At 44.9% G+C, this 20,543-nt stretch overlaps 2 protein-coding genes across 14 annotated transcripts in view; one reads left to right on the top strand and one right to left on the bottom strand.

Moving 5' to 3' along the window:
- POLR1E (RNA polymerase I subunit E) overlaps nucleotides 1-20,543 on the top strand; it is a 61,679-nt gene that overhangs the window by 22,205 nt on the left and 18,931 nt on the right. Inside the window, exon 13 of one of the 7 annotated variants that reach the window (XM_036888336.2) lies at nucleotides 3,840-4,052. The exons of 3 other annotated variants lie outside the window; for them this stretch is intronic. The gene's annotated coding sequence lies outside the window, so the exon portion shown is untranslated. Of the gene's footprint in view, nucleotides 1-761; nucleotides 1,706-3,839; nucleotides 4,053-11,779; nucleotides 12,000-20,543 lie in introns of those variants that run through there. 3 more of the 7 variants (XM_057498863.1, XM_036888335.2, XM_036888333.2) reach the window with 3 other exon arrangements.
- Nucleotides 1-20,543, bottom strand: part of FBXO10 (F-box protein 10) — a 46,160-nt gene that overhangs the window by 2,913 nt on the left and 22,704 nt on the right. For all 7 annotated transcript variants that reach the window (XM_036888330.2, XM_036888327.2, XM_036888324.2 and 4 more), the window contains 6 exons: nucleotides 12,986-13,135; nucleotides 10,795-10,931; nucleotides 5,925-5,995; nucleotides 4,176-4,328; nucleotides 2,938-3,207; nucleotides 859-1,172 (listed from right to left, as the gene is read on the bottom strand). In XM_036888330.2, coding sequence (XP_036744225.2) covers nucleotides 859-1,172; nucleotides 2,938-3,207; nucleotides 4,176-4,328; nucleotides 5,925-5,995; nucleotides 10,795-10,931; nucleotides 12,986-13,135 — 1,095 coding nt within the window. The remainder of the gene's footprint in view (nucleotides 1-858; nucleotides 1,173-2,937; nucleotides 3,208-4,175; nucleotides 4,329-5,924; nucleotides 5,996-10,794; nucleotides 10,932-12,985; nucleotides 13,136-20,543) is intronic.

The following is a 20,543-nucleotide window of genomic DNA, read 5'->3' on the forward strand; positions in this document are numbered from 1 at the left end:
GGGTAAGAGCATGCTAGGTAGGTCAGCACTGAGCCACAGGAGCTCGGAAAGGACATCAAGAGCAGACGTGGGAGCCGGGAAAGTTTCCTGGAAGAAGTGATAGTTAGGCTGTAGGAATAAGATGCAGAGCAAGGGAGGTGGTGTCACAGGCCAGGGCCACTGGCAGCTCAGCTGGGGCCACAGCATGTCCCCCACTCCCCCTGCTCCCACAGTGCTCAGACACACAGCCAAGGAATTCTTTAGTCCTTGCCTAAGTCATTACTCATGAAATCTCAGAGTCAGAAAGAGGCTTTGCAATCACAGCCTCCCAAGGGCAGGGACTGGGTCAGCTTGGCTCAGCATTTAAACCCCAGCTCCCAACACCATGTTGTGCATAAAAAGGAAGCCCAGAGCTCACTGTCCCGTGAGACAGACAAAAGAACGGATACAGAAGCACTGGGGGAAATGCTCTGTGAGGGAGTGGTGGTCATTAGTGCCAGAAGTCCAGAAAAGGGGCACCTCAACAGCCTGGGCGTACAGAGGGCCTCCTAAAGAAAGTGACTGCCAAAGGGGGAGGAGGGCATTTCAGGTATATAGGGAATAATGTATGCAAAGGTCCTGAGACAGATCTGGCTCCCCATTAAGTACCTACTGTATATGTACTGCACACGAGGTTCTGTGTGAGATACTCCATTAGGGGAAGGAGCTGAAATAACCCTCACCTTGACGTGGAGACCACAAAGATCCTGGCTTCCTATTGGTAACTCTTGTCTGTCCTTCAGGGCCCAGCTGTTACATGTTCCCTTGTGTAAAGTGCCCCCGTCACCCTTCTAGTGCTGAGCTGCAGACAGGCGCCACCCATGTCCTGCACGCACACACCTTCGTGTCGGACCTTGGCAGCAGCTGCAGTCCACTACCCCGGTTGCCGATGATGTCGTTTTCGATGAAAATGGTGCTGTCGCCCTTGGTGACAACTCCACAGCCTCTGTTGTCGTAGATGCCATTGCCCCGGAGCTCCACCCTGCACTGGGCCTCGACCCTGACCCCACTCTGGCGGTTGCAGGAAATGCTGTTGTTGACCACGCGGGTGAGCTGGCCGCTCTGGGCCACGGTGACGCCTCTGTCCCCGTTAGCATGGATCACGTTGGTGATGACATGCAGCGCCTCGCTGCTCTGGACATAGAGTCCCGAGGCTACGGGCAGAGAGGTTGGGAGGCAGAGAAGGCATAGGGTGGTCCCAGGCTCCGCCCTGGTAACACCAGTCAGGAAGAGCCTTCCTGGAGCTGTGCACCCCAGGAGAGACATAGGGAAGGGGAGGTAGCAACACAGAACCAGCCTGGGGAGTTAAGTCTTCCAGGCTGGATGACAGGAGGAAACCCAGAAACATTAAGAAAACTTTTTTTATGAACTACATCCTCATTAAACATAGCCAAGGAAACACGCTGCAGGAAGATTGCCTAGGCTCAGCTGGTTATCTGGCCCGGGCTCTTGCCTCCTACAACAACATCATCCTACTGCCGTTTGCACCTCCTGTGACGAGCTCACCACCTGTTCAAGGCCTCCCATCCTGCCTCTAGACAGACAGATGGACTTGCTGGAAAATGACCTTGTTTGGTTTTGTGTTTGTTCCCATAGAACTGGAATCTGCCTCCCTACTGTTTTGGGCCATTTTCTTTGGGACAGAATGGAAAAATCTATAGATTTTGAGTATAAAAGTTAAGCTAAGTACTAGATGCCTAAAATGTATCTGAAATTTTGGGAAGAAAATGTTATCTGGGGTTGTGTGTGCTTAAGAGACAAAATGTGCTTGTAGAAAAGCAGAATCAGCAGGCTTACATCTGCATTGACTGGTCAAAGAGACAGCATGGCAGGTGGACCCTGGGGTGAGGAGGAGGACTCCCTGGGGTTGACACCCACCTACCGTGAGAGCAAGCAGCACCAGGCTGGGAGGGGGCTGTGGGGAGGCCAGCAACGGGGCCTACATGGAAGCAGTTTGAGCTGTAAGCCTGCAGGTTTGAACCTCTTGGTGTCACCTGTCTGTTGCTTAGTTGAGAATAGGACATATACATCAAGTATTTGTAAATTTATGCAGCGTTGCCTACCCTACCAGACAGCCTGGCCACATGGAGGAAACCCTGAACTGGGAGGAGAAAGAACTCATTTTTTTGGGTAAGTGGGCTGGGACTGCTCACTACTTATCTCCCTGCCCTCTGCCACTCCCAGAGGAACGAGTTTACTGGGGCCCAATTTTTTAACAAGCCTTCCTCCATTGGCCCTGACAGTGATTCTGACAGGTGTGGGAGCTCTAGAGTTTGCAGAGCTCCACAATAAGCTTTTTTCAATACAGTGAACATTGAATGTCTACTGTCATTTCTTATTAAGTTTAAGATAACACTTTAATTTTCTGTATCTCTAAGAAAAATTATCAGTAAACCACAATATGCCATCAGTTTCAAGATGCATATCATTAGAGATATTAAAATGTGAAAACTGTGTTTCAGAATTGATTGCACATGTGTAGGCCGAGTGTGGGATTTGCTACTGCAGGGGTTGGGGTCCTGACAGGACTGGGACTTAGTTTTTGCCTGAAGTTCACAGATCAGATTTGATGAAACAGCCACAGAAACAAATATAATCCCATGCCTCTAGTAAGTGCCTGGGGGTATAAGGGAGGGCATGGTTCAAAGGAGGAAAAGGACAGAGGGTGCATTCACATTGTGGGCTTTGAGGTTCAGAGTGTCTGGGATGTGTCGATGGGAGAAAGAGAATTTCAGGCAAGAGAAACAGCATGAGAAAGGCAGGGGGTGGGAGCAGGAAATAACGGATTCAGGTTCAGGGAACATGAAGTCCAGGGCACTGGGGCATCAGGTAAGTGGCTGATGGGGCTGGAAGGACTGTTAAGGCATTGAGAGCACGGAAGGCTCTGGAGCAGGGGCTGAGGGGGAGGGGCACACTCACCTCCGTTGTGATTAATACTGTTAGACTCAACAAGAGCTATGGTGATGGGCCGGCGCAGCTGGTCGTCATCCTTCTCCAGCTCTGTCTCCCAGAGAATGGCGTCCCCGTCCTCACTGAAGTTCTCCTGGGCCCCGTGGCCTCCAGGGAACTCAGCAGAGCCATCCTTCTGGCTAAACACTGCCACTCCGTATAGGCCATTGTAGCTGACGTGGTTGCTGGTGACGTGGGGCAGGCTGGATGACATCATCCACACACCACAGCCCTTATTAGCTGGGACAGTGAAAGGAGTTGGTCACCGACACTCAGCAACAGGTGAGGCAGCACCTAGTGTTGCCCCAAAAGGGGAAGCGAAAAAGGCTTTGGCCTGGGAGACAGAGTCCCTGATTTGCTTATGGCCCTGGACAGGTCACTTCATGACTCTGGCTGCAGGTTTCTCCTTCATACAGGAGGATGAGCACCACCAGGTCAGCCCCACGACAGGGATCATCGCACAGGCTGTAAAAGGGCTCTGAGAATGCTCAAGGCCACACCTCTAGATCTGAAACACTCAAATGGTCCTCAGCTCACCAAGCACAACCCTTCCTGCACAGAGATGGAGGCAGCCTCAGGTGAATCCCAGCCCTAGCTCTTTGTGCCTCAGTTTCTTTATTTTTAAAAAGGGGTTAATAACTACCCATCTCAGAAGGCAGTCATGAGGGTCTAATGTGATAATGTCTATGAAACCTTCCCAGAGTCCAGCCCCTCTGCTACATCATGAGTATGTTGAGGGCTAAAATCACCACCATCACCACCACAACCATCAATTGATGTAGCCAGAAAGCTTAAGGCTTTGCCCAAACTCAAGAGTAAGTGAGAATAGTTTTCTTTCTGTGACTATCCTATTTCTCCCATCATATTTCCAGTTCTCTGGGTCACAAGAAGGGACAAAGAGGAGTTAGATGCCCATGTGTCAGAGTTGAAATGACCCTGTCCTTAAAAGGTCCACCTCCTGCCTTTTGTTACGTTAAATGGGGATAAAACTCTGCTGGCCCCACAGGGTCCGTCTGGATTACAAGGTGATTTACAACAGGCTCTTGCATTCTGAGGAGGTTGTGTGGCTGTGACCTGGGATCGATGCTATTCCTCTGCTGGGGTCGTGGAGACTTCCTCAGGACCCATAAGCTGGAGTGGGGACCTGGGTATCCTGCCTACCAGGCTGGCAGACCCCAAGCCCCTTTCCCAGGGAACATGCTCCTCACCATAGATGGTGTTTCCCTCTATCAGTCCTTTGCCTTCATCTCCCACGACCACACCATCTGAATAGCCGAAGCAGATGAGGTTGCTCCTGAGGACGGGGACCCCTCCGCGGCGGATGTCCACACCTCCCCACTGATTCTCACGGATGACATTTTCTATGGAGAAGCAGAAAAGAGGTTAAGACCCAAGGGCCACCTACAGTGCCAGCAATGAGGTCTTGGACAGCTGAGAGGACAGCCTGGACCGGATGCTCACAGAGGTGGTGGAGAGAGAGACTTAGCCTGTCAGCAGTCAGCACCTTAAATCTTGTCTGATGTTGGACTTTTCAGGGATTTGTCTGCTGTCTTCTTTCCCCAGGGGTAGGGTTTGTGTCTGTTTTAAACTCTCTCCACTACCCACTAGCCAGAGGCTTTGAGGACTGATGACTAAGAATATGATGGCCTTAGAGTCCCTGGACCAGGGCCAGGCAGGGTACCCATCCTGGGGGCTGCTTCAGAGAGAACTGAGGCAGAAGCCAGCCTTCCCCCACAGGCCTGGGAGGCATGGGCCTGTCCTCAGTCTCAGCTCTGGGCAGACCAGTCTTCCCGCCTCTCTCTCTCCACCACCTCTGGGAGTGGGCTGAAGAGTCACAAGGCAGAGGGGTGGTCCTGGGACCTTGCTGCCCCAGCATTGTGGCAGGGCAGACTCTCAGCCTACTGGCACTGGAGTGCAGTGGCTCCGGAGACCCTGTGTGACCCCATCACATACACAGCCCTTCCTCCTTGCTCACTGCACTCCAGTCACACAAGCCATCTCCCTACTCGCTTCTCAGGCACGCCAAGTCTCTACCTACAGGTGGCTCTGCGTGGGATTCTAATTCTTTACCCAGGCCTCTTCCTGTCATTCAGGCTCTGGCTTACATGCTACCCTTCTCAGAAAGGCCTGCTCTGACCACACAATCTTAAACACCCACACAGTCCCTCTTTCACCTTCCTTTAATTATCTGTAGGGTACTTATCACCCTCACATATGAACTTTTCTTGCATGTAAATAATTGCTTTTATTTTTTTCCCTCTCCTAAAATGTTAGTCCCTGACAGCAGAGATGGTAACTGTATTGTTCAATGCTGTATCCCTAGCTCCTGCACAATAGTGTGTGCTTAATAAATGTCTGATGATTGAAGGAAGGCAGGATTCAGTTAGAGGGATTCACTAAACCAGTATTTACTGAATCTCTTTTATGTTCCAGGTATGGCTCTGCTCTGTGCTGATGTCCCAGACAGACTTAATCCTTGTCATACAGAACTTACTGCCTTATAGCAAAGGAGACTGACATTAGACAAATGACTAGGACATTAAGTAAAATGTCCTGTAGATTAGGCCTGCTGGGTACAGTGAGTATTTATGTGTATAATGGGAGGGGAAGGCAGGCATCCCTGAGGAAGTGACATTGAGGCTGAGACCCAGAGGATGAGTAGGAGTTGGCCAGGCAGAAGGAATGGATTTCCAGAGCAGGCACAAGCCCATACAATAGCCAGGAGGAGGGATGCAGATCACTTGTATGGCATTAAGTGTTTCTGACTGTTATGTGAGCCATTCAGTGAGATCTTGCAAGCATCAGGCCTGGCAAAGAGCAGACACTCGCTCCCTCCCAGGCCTTCCACCCGGTAAGCTTGGCCAAATGCCATCCCACTCTTCAGGGAAGGAGGCCAATCTGTCTGAGTGAAGGACTGGGAGGATGTTGCCCTGGCCAGCCATGGTTCCCAGGCCTACCTGTGATGAAGCCTTTGCCATTCTCATTCACTGCTATGCCAGCTGCACGGCCCTTGAAAATGTGGTTCCCACTAAAAAAGCAGAACAAGGCAAAGGTGAGACTGGATGAGTGTCATACATCGTAGATGATGCCCACCCAGGATGACTGCCTTTTGTGGGCTTCCCCAGATGGCTCAGGTCCACAGGGGCATAAAGCACTTCATGAAGTCCTAGGAGCCTGCTGCCAATAAATCTAGTTACCACTGAGACAACCCGACCAAAACGAAATCTTAAACTAGGTCACAGAAACGATGGTATCCAAACCTCTGTGGCCTCTCTTGATCATCACCCACATATAAGCATCATTTTAAGTGGATGTCGTCATGGTACATGGGTCACGGGGAAGTCTTGGAGGTGTCAGTTCTTAGGAGGCTGTGTTAAGCTTGTTTGGGAATTATTTGTGACTGCCTGAAATGAGCCTACAATCTTCTGTTTGTATCCAACAGTTACTTTTTTACCTTCTCTTCTGTGAACTTAATCATCTATCCACTGAATGGCAACATAAAATAATGACATGCTGCGATACAATGATTTATACATATTTGGTCATTCAGATGACCAAATATATACTTCCCAGGTATATTTAGTCTTCATCCAGTTCCTGAAACACCTCAGAGCCTTGTAGGTGAGATGGTTGTCCTGTCATGTTCGCAAGAGGCTTTTGGACCCACCCAAGGGCAGGGGCTGGAGGCTGAGCCAGCCAGTGGCCAGTGATTTAGTCAGTGATGACTAGGCAATGAAGCCCTCACAAAACCCCCCGAGGACACATTGCACTCTTGGATCCTGCTTCTCTGTTGGAAAGGGCTGCTATGCTTGGGGAACCAGAACGTGTTCATGGTCCACAGAGCCACGCCCCAAGCTCCACAAGGATAGAAGCTCCTTTATGTGAGACCTGCCCCGTGGAGCTCTCATCTGGCTATTAATGTGTATCCTTTATTAAACTGGTAAACTAAGTGTCTTCCTGAGTCCCGTGAGCCACTCTAGCAAATTAATCGAACCTAAGGGGGAGGTCGTGGGAACCTCCAATCTAGCCAGTAGATCAGCAGCCCAGGGAAATGCCTGAGGCTTGCGACCAGTGTGTAGAGTCAGGGGTGAAGGATGGTCTTGTAGGACAGAGCCCTTAACCTAGGGAATCTGGTGCTGTTTCCGAGCAGATGGGTCAGAAGTGATTGAGTTCTCAGACACTGCTGATGTTTGAGAATTGCTTGGTGTTGCGTGTGAGGGAAACTCCCCCACAGCACACACACATGGGAATCAGGTCCAGGAACCTGAAAGGAGTTACACTGCTGTGTATACTACTATTATAAGGTACGGGGAAAAAACACATGCCTTAAAAAAAAGAAAACCAGATTTTAAAAAAGACTTTCAAGTACATCAGACAACATGTATGTGAAAACTCATGGGCTGGGTTAGCCACAAAAGGAGGATGTAGGAAGACATACTCCTGCTTAAAGACACACACACAGCCCTTGCTGCCTTGTAAAGGCCTTGCAAATGAGTTCCTCAAAAGCAGACACCTGGGTATGTTAAAGGACATGGATTTCTTCCCAGTCTCTGCACCACGGTTTCCTGCCTGTAAAAAGAAAGCCAGTCACATCCATACATGAGCAGAATTGAGTCATCCCTGGAGGACACTCACTTGCTGTTTGTTATTTTTACTAACAGGAATGCTGTGATCTCCTTGCCTGTTGAAAGGGCATCTACCCCCTCTTCTTAGGAGGTGGCCCTCCCACTTCCCACCATGTGGGAATTGGGATTTGGGTTCAAATATTTATCTGGCTCTTCAGAGCCTAACAGAGGGCCTGGTCCCAATAGAACATCACTGAATAGGAGTTGGCTAATAAATTTTCCCATCTCCTAGGGCAGGATCCAAATCGTCTACCTCCTTGGAGGAAAAACCAGCAAATTATGTTGATGCTGGGGAAGCCAAATGTTAGCTGCATCTACACTGTGCACTTTTGGAGTTGAACAAGTGACATACGTTAAAAACATCCTTAGTTTTCCTCAGATCTGAAGGATCTGTTTGATTTGGCTATAACTTGATCGACTGATGGTTACTGTGGGTTTCTAGAATTTCCTGTTGGCTGCAGCCCCTGGGCTAGGGCATGCTTCGTCCATATTCCTGACAGCTGTGCCATAGCAGCAAATGCAGGGCTGGTGTATTTTCAGTAATCTTCAGAAAGGATCCATGGCCATTTGGAGAAACATGTATGTATGTGTATATACAGAGGGCAGAAAAAAGGATTAAAAAGGTATCAGAAAACATTTAGGAAAAGGTGACAGATCATTGCTCCAAGAACCAAGGGTACGATATTTACTGTGGATGAACCAGTTTGAGCCCTGTGCGTCTGTCTAATAGCCAAGGCAAAAAGAGAAACACAATAGGTTATAAAACTTACTGGCAAAAAAAAATACGCTGTGGTTTGCCTTATCCAGGTTACTTTACAGATCTCAAAATTCATTCGGTGCCCTCTCCCAGATTCCTATCTTTCAGTACAGGCATAAAGGAAAATAGCACATTCCTATTCTCTCAAAGCAACTATGGTTTAAAAACCCAAGACACTGATCTAATTGCAGAACTCTTACTCAAAACCCTTTAGCAGTCCCCAGCACCCACATAGTCAAATCCAAACTTCCTAGCTTGGTATATGGCTGCTAGAACAAATTACCACAAACTTGGTGGCTTAGAACACCACAAATTTATTATCTTGTAGTTTAGGAGGTCAGAAGTCCAACATGAGTCCTATAGGGCTAAATCAAGTTGTCAGCAGACTGCATTCCTTCTAGAAGCTCCAGGGGGGTACCCCTGTCTTATCTTTTCCAGTTTTTAGAGGCTGCCTCTATTTCTTGGCCTGTGGCCCCATTGCTTTGACCTCTGCTTCCGTCACCACATTTCCTTCTGACTGCTAACCTCCCACTCCTCTCTTCTAAGGACTTGTGTGATTACACCAGGCCCACCTGGATGACTCAGCATCAGCTCCCCATCTCCAGATCCTTAACTTAACTGTCTCTGCAAAGTCTCTTTTGCCATGGTAGATAACATATTCATAGTTTTCAGGATTAGGAAATGGACATTTTTGGAGGGCCACTATTGTACCTACCATACTTGGTATTTGAGGTCCTCTGTGCCCCAGCATCAATCTATTGTTGTAGGCTGATCTACTCAATCCCCCTCCCAGTGTACTGTGCCCAGATGTACCACATTTTTACCATTTTCCCAGTATATACCCCAAATTTCACCACCCCAGGGCCCAGAGTGCCTTTTCCCTGGCTATCAAATCTACTTATCCTTCAAGCACAACTACACTGTCAGCTCCACATGTGCCCTTCACTGACTCGCTCAGCTCAGGTTGTGAGCTCCTTTGGCACTCGCATGGAGACCTACTGAAGCCCGCGTTTTGGTGAGTCTTCCCTCATGGTTAATTTGTGTGTCTGTCTCCAGCATGAGACTGTAAACTCCATGGAGCAGAGGCTGTTCTTACACACTTTCCAATGTAGCTGTACCCTTACATAAAGTAAACACTTAAATGTGTGTTAAATGAGTCACAAGCCTACATGCATGCACAAACTGTTAAGGCACTGCTACAGAAGATGAAAAAAAGCTTTATGGCCACCAATTGTATTTAGTAAGCTATCTACAACAGTGAAAAAACAGATGCCTGACAGTAAGAGTACTGGTTCAAAAATTAGCAACTATCAAATCAGTGGAATGTTCTGAAACTTGCCCAAGTGATAAATATAAAGTCCATGCAAGAACTTGGTAAAGTGCATATGGAATGATGCAAGGGAAGACAAACTTCGGAATGTGTTTGACACACATTAATGCCAGTTATTTTCCTAAAGCACAGACACAACTATGTAAGACTTCTGTTCAAAAACTTGTAATGATTCTCCATTATCTAGACAGAATGCACTCTACCTTTCTCTGCTTGGCCCACGTTAAGACCTTCCTCATCTGACCCAAGGATTTCTTTCTACCATCCCTTTCACTATGCTGCACAGCAGAGATGGGATACACAGGGATACACAAGGTCATGGCCATAGAACCCAAGATTTTCTGGGGCAGTTCCAATGTGACGTACTTTACATCCATGTCACAACTTGTGTCAGACATTCTCTCAAGCCACAGTTGCATCTGCTGCCTTTGCTCATGTGGCCTTTAGTAGGAATGTTCTCTCCCCATTTCCACGAGCGTCCAAGTTCTAACCATATTTCAAAGTCCAACTCTAAAGCCACCTCCTAAATGAGGGCCTCCCATATCCCCTAGCCAGAATGATTTCCTCCCTCTCTTGGAAACATTCTGATAGCATTTATCACAGTCTGCCCCACACAGTAGCTAGGATGGCAGATCCACGGTCCCAGTGGTAACACTGTTTCCCCACCCATGCATGCTTTCATGCTGAGGCCAGATGTAGTGCCCAGGTCTTTACACAGCGTCCCAGGTAGATACTATTGACTGAACTGTGTTGTCAGGTGAGTGGAAATGTCTGTGACATCTCTACCTTGGAGTTGTTTCTGGGCACCTATGTCTCCGGACTAGAGTGAGCTCCTAGGGAGCAGAGTCTGCCCCTTGTTTACCTTTGTTGCCATTACTAGAATGTTTGCTGAATAGAATGGCTACACATAGTTACCTGGAAGGGAACACAGAAACAAAAGCAGTTGTGTTACTGTGGGATTATGGATGAAGGCTCTTTCTGGTTTGCATCTGTACAGTTGTTTTAATAAACAAGTATGTTTTCAAATAGAAGGAAGAAAGGAAGTAGGGAAACAGATCACAGAGCAAAGAAGAGACCAAGGGTGAGCAGGATGGTCTGGGCACAGCAGCACATACCTCACGATGGGATTTCCATGGTATAGGATATAAATGCCAGCCTCCTTATTCGAAAAGATTTGATTGTTCCGAATGATGCCTTTCCCATTTCCAAGGACGACAATGCCAGAACGAAGGCCATGGTGGATCTGGTTGCACTGCAAGTAAACATGAGACACATAGGAGGCAGATCAGACATGTCAGTGAGAAGCAGAGTGCTCAACTGCTGTCCTACAAGCAAGGCCAGGATAAGCACAGTGCAGAAAGCATCACTGGAAGATCCCTAGCGCACACAATGATGCAAATGGACCGTGCTGCTGCCCGCCCAGCCCTTGGGATGTGGTTATGCTGGCACTTACTGCTCAGGGCGCTTGCTTATCACCTGCAAGGCATGCTACTGAAACTTTCTGAGCCTCCACAGATTGTCCCCAGACACAAATCATCCAGCCAGGCCACAGCACCCAGGGCCCAGGGCACTGGCCTCTTGGGGCAGGGAAGCACCCCAGCTCACGAGAAAGCTGGCCAAGTGCAGTCCCAGTGGGGCCACCTCCAGGGAAGGGTGAGAGCCATTTGGCTCCAGTCCTGGCTTCTCATTCAGCGGAGGGCCTGTGGAAAGGTATGGCTCTGGGGAGCTTAGCTGTTCCACAGGGCATGAGGTCATAGAAGGTGTAGGAGCTGCAAGGCCCCTTAGAGATAGTTATTTCTAATACCTCTGTACAAATGGGGAAAAGGCCCAAGGTCATACAGTATCACTGTGGCAGAGCCAGATCTGGAACATAGGATTTTTTTTGTTTCCGTTCATTGCTCTTGGACAGTGACAAAATTTTTAGATTATAATAAATTATAACAAAATTTTTTCACATTGTTTATTTACAGCCTAAATACAATCTCCTATACTTAAGCCAGGAAGTTAGCTGTTTCTCTTCCAAAATGACTTCACAGAAACAAAATTCTAGTTTGCTTTAAAGTGTTCCATGCTGCAAGCTCTCCTGTTCTTACTTTCCAGATTTTCTCTGGAAGGATTTGGCAGACTCACCAGGGCGACCACTGCCTAACAAAAGTGCTGCACAGGGTTGAAGAACTCAGAAAGAGAGTTAGCTGTGTGCAGTGGCACTTCTATCTCCACACTGTTTTACAAAGCCAAGACTGAAATGTAACACCTCCTTCCCCCTCTGCCTGCTAATAAACGGCCCATCTGCCTCTGACCCTGGGAAGGCAAACTCCTCTCTCTCTCTGGCAACAGTGGCAATCATTTCCTAAGCTAAGGCCACACATCAAACACCAGCTGTGTGGCAGAAACACAGAGGAAGGTGTTGAAAGAGGACACTAGCTAGGTTTGTTCCTTTAAATGTATTTAGGAACTTTCCTTTCCCTGCCTTTGCAAGGGCAGTCTGTATGTAATGGGGTAAGAATAACCCTTAGACTGCCTGGATTCAAATCCCAGCTCTGTCACTAGTTGTGTGATTTGGGGCAAGATCCTTAGCCTCTTTGTGCTTCAATGTCTTCACCTATAAAATAGGAATAATAATTCTACTCCACAGGGTTGTGTAAGGATTAAGCCATAGTTAAATATATACAAAGTGCTTAGAACAGTATCTGGCATATAATAAGCACTGTGCATAAGGGTGGATATTATTTTTCCAAGACTAAAAAGTCTACCACATTTCCCAATTCCTGGGAAATCTCTCAGGAAGGGCTACAGCAGAAATAAGGGCTGATCTCTCATGTCACTGGTCCTCATATTCCAGGATTTTAAGTGGCTTTCACACTGGTGTAAAATCAAACTCACTGCGGCCTCACAATATCCATGAAACCTTCAGATACTAAGTATCTTAAATGTCCCTTCTCATAGTAAAGAATGCAGTAACCTGGTGTAACTCGGTGTTTTATTTTTGATCCAGTGTCTTTTAAGGCAGACATTGTGTCTTTATTCTTATCAAGCTCAGAGCCAACCAGAGTGGTTCAGGGCTGAGGAAGGGCCCTATGAAATTTCCCTCTGTGGTCTTTCTTACTGACCAGGAAATTGCAGGGAAGTGACTTATCTGAAGTCATTCCTATTACATGGAGAGAGAGAGACAGAGTCACAAGGACATACACAGAAAAGGGCAGGAACCATCTGCAAGTAGGATGCAATATAAATTCGACTTACAGTCTCAGAAAAGGCTTCTGAGAACCAAGAGCCAGCCTGAAAAGGGCATAAAGACAGAAGTACCAGTATGAGCGGGTTGGACTTTTTCCGGATGTCGACGCCGGCCTCAGCATTGTGGTAAATGTTGTTGCCTGCAATCAAGCCTCCGCCCTCCAAGCGAAGAAAGATGCCTGATGCTCTGCAGCGGTGAATATCGTTCCTGAGCATGACGATCTACACAGAAAAGAGAAAGCCATTTGTTTCCCTGGCACAGGTTCTTTAAAAACTACTTGGGGAACACCTGCATCTTCTTACTGTCCAGTCCATGCTGCTCCACCTATAGGTGAGAGGAGGGCCTCAGTACCAGCACAGACACCCTCCCACTTGTGCACCCAAAGGATGGAGCAAGCTCTGTGTCCTTCCTGGCTTTGCTCTGCAGGCTCCTCATCAACCTCTCATTGGTTCTTTAATAAAACCTGCATCGAAGCTTGGCCCTATGCTTCATATTCACAACTTACAAGCAGGATAATGGATGATGGATGACAGGGACCCTTAAAGGATGCGATTCAGTGGTCTTTAAACTCTACATGCACTGGGGTTACACAAAGATTTCCTTAGGGGACCAAGGGCATGGCTACTTTGAATGAAGTCAAGTTCCAGCTCTACTACCACATGTGCCTTTGTTAAAAGTCATGACCTGAGAAAGCACCTGAGTATAAGGTTCTCCTCTCCCACCGTCCCTCTCACTTTATAAGACAAAGGCCTATTCTTGTCCATTTGGATCTTTTTTTTTTGGCTTATTTTCCTGGGGTGGAAAAAACACTGGAACCACAAACTAAGGGAAAGTTACAAGTATTGGTCTAAGGAAGCCTCTTTTAAAAACAAGGTACCATACCAAGGACACAGCTTATTAAGGGGATATATTACCACTTACATTTTCTTTTCATATTTAATAATTACATTAGGATAAATTGTGTACTAATAAAAAAAGGTTACATTAGGATAAAATTCTGGGAGGGGTAAAGTAGAGTGGAAGTACAATTCCAAGGAGAAATGTTCTGCTTAGAATACAGAAAGGTGAAAAGAGCATTGCTCCCCAGTGACAATAAGAAAAGAAGATAACGTACAAAAACAACCTTTAACATAGACACACACAGACTGAAACTGAAGGGGTGGAAAAAGACATTCCATGTAATTAGAAATGAAAAAAAAACCTGTAGTAGTAGTACTTATATCAGACAAATGGACTTTAAAGTAAAGACTGTAACAAGAGACAAAGAAGGACATTACATAATGAATAAGGGCCTATTGCAGCAAAATATAACAATTATAAATACCTATGCACCCAACAGAGAAGCACCTAAGTATATAGGTAGATATTAACAGACAGAAAGAGAGAAACTTGACAGTAATACAATAACAGTAGCAGACTTTAACACCCAGTTACATCAATCGAAAGATCATTCAAAAAGAAAATCTGGAAGGAAATATGGCTATAAGCCATATTTAGACCACTTTAGACCAAATGGACTTAATAGATCTATACAGAACACTACATCTAAAAACAGAATACTCCTTTTCGGGTGCACACAGAACATTCTTCAGGGTAGATCACATGTTAAGACACAGAACAAGCCTCAATATTTTTTTAGAAGATTGAAATCATACCAATCTTCTTTTCTCACCATAATGGTATGAAACTGGAAATCAATCAAAAGAGAAAAACTGGAAAAAAAACACATAGAGGCTAAACAACATACTCCTAAATAACCATTGGGTCATTGGAGAAATCAAAGAAGTAAAAAAAGTACTTGGAGAATGAAAATAAAAACAATTTACAACCTTTGTGACAGCAAAAGCAGTGCGAAGAGGGAAGTTTATAGCATTTTACATTCTTTACTTCAGGGAAACAAGAATAATCTCAAACAATCTAACCCTGCACCTGAAAGAACTATAAAGAAGAACAAAGGCCAAAGTTAGTAGAAGGAAAGAAATAATAAAGATCAGAGGAAATGAAATAGAAACTTAAAAAAAAAAAATTGAAATGATCAATGAAAATAGTGCTGGTTCTTTGAAAACATATTGATTGATAAACCTTTAGCTAAACTCATCAAGAAAAAGAGATGACTCAAATCAAATAAGAAATGAAAGAGAAGTTATAAACAACCTAAAGAAATACAAATGATTATAAGAGATTACTATGAAAAATTATGCAATTTTCCAAGATTGAACCAGGAATAGAAAATCTGACCAGACCAATTACTAGTAATGAAATTGAATTGGTAATCAAAACCTGCCCAAAAACAAAAGTCCAGGACTGGATGGCTTCATGGGTGAATTCTACCAAACAAGAGTTAATATTTGTCCTCTAAATATTCCAAAAAAATTGATGAAAGAAAACTTCCCAACTCATTATATGAGGCCAGTATAACCCTGACAGCAAAACCAAAGACACTACAAAAAAAAATTACAGACCAATACTCCTGATGAATATAGATGCAAAAATCTCCAACAAAATTTAGCAAACAATTAAAAAATACATTAAAAGGATTGTTCATCCCGACCAAGTGGGATTTATTTTAGGGATGCCAGGATAGTTTAATATCCACAAATCAATCAATGTGATACACTACCTTAACAAAAGGAAAAATAAAAACCATATGATCATAACTATATGTTGACAAAAATCAACATCCATTCATGATAAAAACTCTCAACAAAGTGGTTATAGAGGGTACATACCTCAATATAATAAAGGCCAGATATGACAACCACAGCTAACATCATAATGGTGAAAAGCTAAAAGCTTTTCCTCTAAGATCTGAAACAAGACAAGGATGCCCACAACTCATCACTTTTACTCAGCACAGTACTGGCAGTCCTGCCCACAGCAATCAGACAAGAAAAATAAAAGGCATCCAAATTAGTAAGGAAGAAGTATATCTCTCAGTATTTCCAGATGACATATATAGAAAACCCTAAAGACTCCACAAAAGGAACTATTGAATAAATGAATTCAGTAAAGTCTTAACATACAAAACTAATATACAGAAATCTGTTGCATTTCTATATACAAATAACTAACAAAAAGAATTTAAAAACCACTCCCATTTGCATCAATAAGAGTAAAATAATTAGGAATAAATTTAAGAAGTTGAAAGACCTATACTTTGAAAACTGAAGACATTGATGAAATAAACTGAAGATGACACAAATAAATGGAAAGCTATTTCATGCTCATAGATAGGAGGAATTATATTGTTAAAATGTCCATATTACCCAAAGCAATCTACAGATTCAGTGCAATCCCTATCAAAATGCCAATGGCATTTTTCACAAAACTGGAGCAAAGAATCCTAAAACTTTTATGTAACCACAAAAGACCCTGAATAACCAAGGGAATCTTGAGAAAGAAAGAACAATGAAGGTGTCATGCACCTTGATTTCAAACTATACTACAAAGCTACAGTAATCAAAAGAGTATGGTACTGGCACTAAAATATACACATAGATCAATGGAACAGAATACAGGGCTCAGAAACAAACCCACACATACATGGTAAATATATGATAAAGCAAGAGTATACAATGGAGAAAAGACAGTCTCCTCAATAAATGGTGTTGGGAAAATTGAACAGCTACAAGCAAAAGAACCAAACAAGATCACTGTCTTAAAAAACACAAAAATATATTCAAAATGGGTTAAAGGGCTAAATATAAGAACTGAAACCATAAAACCCCTAGAGGAAAACATAGGCGATAAACTCTTGAACATCAGCATTAGTATTTTTTCTCTGGATATGTCTCCCCATGCAAGAGAAACAAAAGCAAAAAAAAATAAGTGGGACTATGTCAAACTAAAAAGCTTTTGTACAGCAAAGGAAGCCCTCAGCAAATGAAAAGGCAGCCTACTGAATGGCAGAAGATATTTGCAAATGTATATCCAGCAAAGGGCTAAATACCCAAAATATGTAAAGACCTCATACAACGCCAAAAATCAATCTGATTAAAAAATGGGCAGAAGACCTACTGATAGACATTTTTTCCGAAGGAGACATACAGATGGCCAAAAGACACATGAAAAGATGCTCAGCATCATTAATCATCTGGGAAATGCAAAACAAAACCACAATGAGCTTTTACCTCATGCCAGTCAGAATGGCTAATATCAAAAAAACCAAGAAAGAACAAGTGTTGGTGAGGGACGGAGAAAAGGGAACCCTGGTTCACTGTTGATGGGAATGTCAGTTGGTGCAGCCACTATGGAAAGCAGGAAGGAGATTCTTCAAAGAACTAAAATTAGAAATAGCATGTGACCCAGTAATTCTACTTCTGGGGATTTACCCAAAGAAAACAAAATAAAAAAAGATACTATATGTGCTATGTTTATCACAGCATTATTTACTAATGACATTATTTACAATAGCCAAGATATGGAAGCAACCAAAGTGTCCATCAACAGATGAATGGATAAAATGTGGTACATATATTTAATGGAAAACCACTTGGCCATTACAGAGAATGAAATCTTGCCATTCTGACAAGATGGTTGGTACATGAAATAAGCCAGAGAAAAATACAAACCATATGATTTGACTTATATGTGGAATCTAAGAAACAAAACAAATGAACCAACAAACAAAAAAGAAATAGACTCATACAGAGAACAGACTTGTGGTTGTCTTAGGGGAGAGGGATGGAGAGATGGGCAAAATAGGTAAAGGGGATAAACATGTATAAAATTCCAATTATAAAATAAATTAGTTACAAGAGTGAAAGTACAGCATAGGGAATATAGTCAATACTGTAATTCTTTGATATTGAGAGATGATGACTGAACTATCATGATGAGGATTTAGTAATGTATAAAATCGTTGAGTCACTATACTATACACCTGGAAAAAAATCACAACTTTTCTTGAATCTGTCCAACAGTTGAGGATGCAGGACAACCAACTAGCCTGAAATCTAAGGAAAGAGGAATTCTAAGAGAAATCCAGGGAGTTGAGATGTGAGCACTTGCCTGCCTGGACAGATGCAGAAGTCAGTAAGAACTCAGCTGAAAGTTTTAATGAATTGTTAAAGGCCAAGTATTAACAAGTGTGAGTAGGGAAACTCTACTAGTAGTTGCATCTGCTCATTTCTCCATGGACCTCACTAGGTGCTCATGGAGGAAGACGGGGGGCAGGACAAGAGACTCAGTCCTATATGATACCTGATATCCAACTCAAAATTACAAGATACATGAGGCAAGAAAAATATCACAGTCACTGATATTTTCCTTCATGGAGCCCCAAACAATGGGCTCCTTCTGCCAGCCTTTGCTCTCCCAAGGATGTTCTAGAGAGCAGAGACAGGGTGGCTGCCCTCTAGCCACTGGATCAAGGCCGCCTTCTTGGGCACAGGGACCAGCTTAGGAAGACTTACACTTTCCTTCCACAGCCCCCTGCTTCTATTAATGCCGCTTAGCATATAACTGCTCCTGATGCTGGGTACTCATGAGACACCATGGATTTTTTTTTTTTTTTAGTCAAAAATCCTGAATATCAGTTTTTCAGGTTCCTTGCTAGAGGCTCACTAGGAATTGTAGACTGCACTTGCCAAAAGTCCTGACAATAATAGTTCAAGAGGGTTACAGCTAAGGCTGTGTAACTTTTGTCTCTTCTCATTGATGACTCCATGCAGACACCATGTCTGCATGTCAGGACACATCTTTCTCCAAAGCTACAGATCCACGTAACCTCTGCCAGACGTCAGAGATGCTCCAAAGTCACCATGCCCAGAACCGAGCTCAGCATTTTTCTTTCCACATTCTAACCTTTCTCCCATCTACCTGCCATTGCCTTAGCCACTCAGGCCAAAAATCTAGGCCTCACACCCTTGACCACTCTCTCCCTTCCATCTCTGCAGGCTGCCCTGCCCCCCTCTCCATCTTTGGACTGTAATTATCCACTGCCCCTCACTGATCCTGCCTCCAGCCCTGTTACATTTCATTCCCTCCAGAGCTGACAGAATGAGCTTTCCAAATACAAATCTGACCCCAATTCTCTGCAACCTTTCAGTGAGTTCTCATTGCCCCCATGGCAAGCTCCAATCTCTCTGAGAAGCCCTCTGAACCTCACTGACTCCTGCTAGCATCCCTCCCTCACCTCCCAGCCCTGCCTGTCTCTGAGTTACCTATAGCACTCCCCCCTTACCCGCGTAGTGTGCTGTGTCCTCTCTTATGTCTAGGCTTTCAAGCATGCCTCTGCTGTCTCTCAGCTTCACCTTGCCAACTCCTACCACTCCTACAGCTTGGCCCAGGCACTGTTCTTCCAGAAAACATTCCCTTGAAGCTGGGTCAGGTGTTCCCTTTTCTGGGCTCTTACCCACAGCCTACCTCTTCTGGGCTCTTACCCACAGCCTACCTCTTCTGTAGCACCTTTCCCACTGGACTGTATGAAGAGATTTTACACACACACACACACACACACACACACACACACACCTTTGTTAAATCCTACCACACCGTAGAGATAGGTAGCATCATTAGTCCAAAGGACACATAGCTAATAAGGAGCAGAACCAGAACTGGACCCAAGTCACACTTTTAACAGCTCTGCCAGGGGGAAAGCCTTCCTTGAGGGCTTGGGCCACATCTTCATCATGGTACCCCAGAGGGAAAGGTTATTACCCATCCTTTTTATTTGTCCATTATCTGTAGTTCTCTGTAGTACAGTCTGATATTGTGCATTCAGGGTAATGCCACCTAAAATGCTCTTTGGAAGTGGGTTGGGTAAAATACAAATAAAATGCAATTACTACTAACCATTCTCAAAGCCTTCAGAGACCTGCAAGACCTACAAGTAACATTCACACAATGTCTCTCAGTTTACCCGTGATTTTGCCAGTATCATGGCACTAGATCCTCACAAACCCCCAGTGAGACAGTCCAGGCAGGAATGCTTATTTCCACTTTACAGAAGAGGAAGATAATGCTCACAGTGAATTTGTAGAGAGGTGAGACTCAAACCTAGCATGGGAGCTATGCCTTCCCAAAGATGTCTTTCCTTCTAGAAGCCTTTCCTGTGCTCAGCTGTTTGTAAAGGATCTGCACACAGTCCAGTGCTCAAAGAGCCTGTGCACATGGGTACCAGTCGCATCAGGGGCAGGACGGACTGCTCTTCGCATGCAGTCCAAACACCTCCAACGGGCTTTCCAGGCTCTGGGCAAGGGGGCTTCTGCTCACCTCCCCCTGCCTCACTTTCCAACCACTCCTCCATCCCCACCACACTGAGTTCAGCCCCATATCCAAGCTCTTGCTCAGGATGTTCCAGCTGCCCAGAGACTGTCCTCACTCTGCACCCCCTTTCTACCCCATGCATCCCGTTCCCCTTGGCTATCCTCTGCCCATCCTACTCAGCTTAGGCATCTCCTCTCAGGGGAGCCTTCTCAAGTTTTGATCAAAGGCAGTAATCATGTCTTCCTGAATTCTCTCTCATCTAGGCTAAAGATACCTTATTCCTTCTATTAGGAATTGGGTGACATGTTTGAGAAGCAGCATGACAGAGAGAAATTAGGTGGAAGACCTGGGTTCCAGTCCCAGTTCTGCCTCTAACTTGCTGTGTGACTAAGTCGCCTTCTCTCTCTGCACCTGTTTCCT

The sequence above is a fragment of the Manis pentadactyla genome, chromosome 3 (assembly GCF_030020395.1).
Source record: "Manis pentadactyla isolate mManPen7 chromosome 3, mManPen7.hap1, whole genome shotgun sequence".
Lineage (NCBI taxonomy): Eukaryota > Metazoa > Chordata > Mammalia > Pholidota > Manidae > Manis > Manis pentadactyla.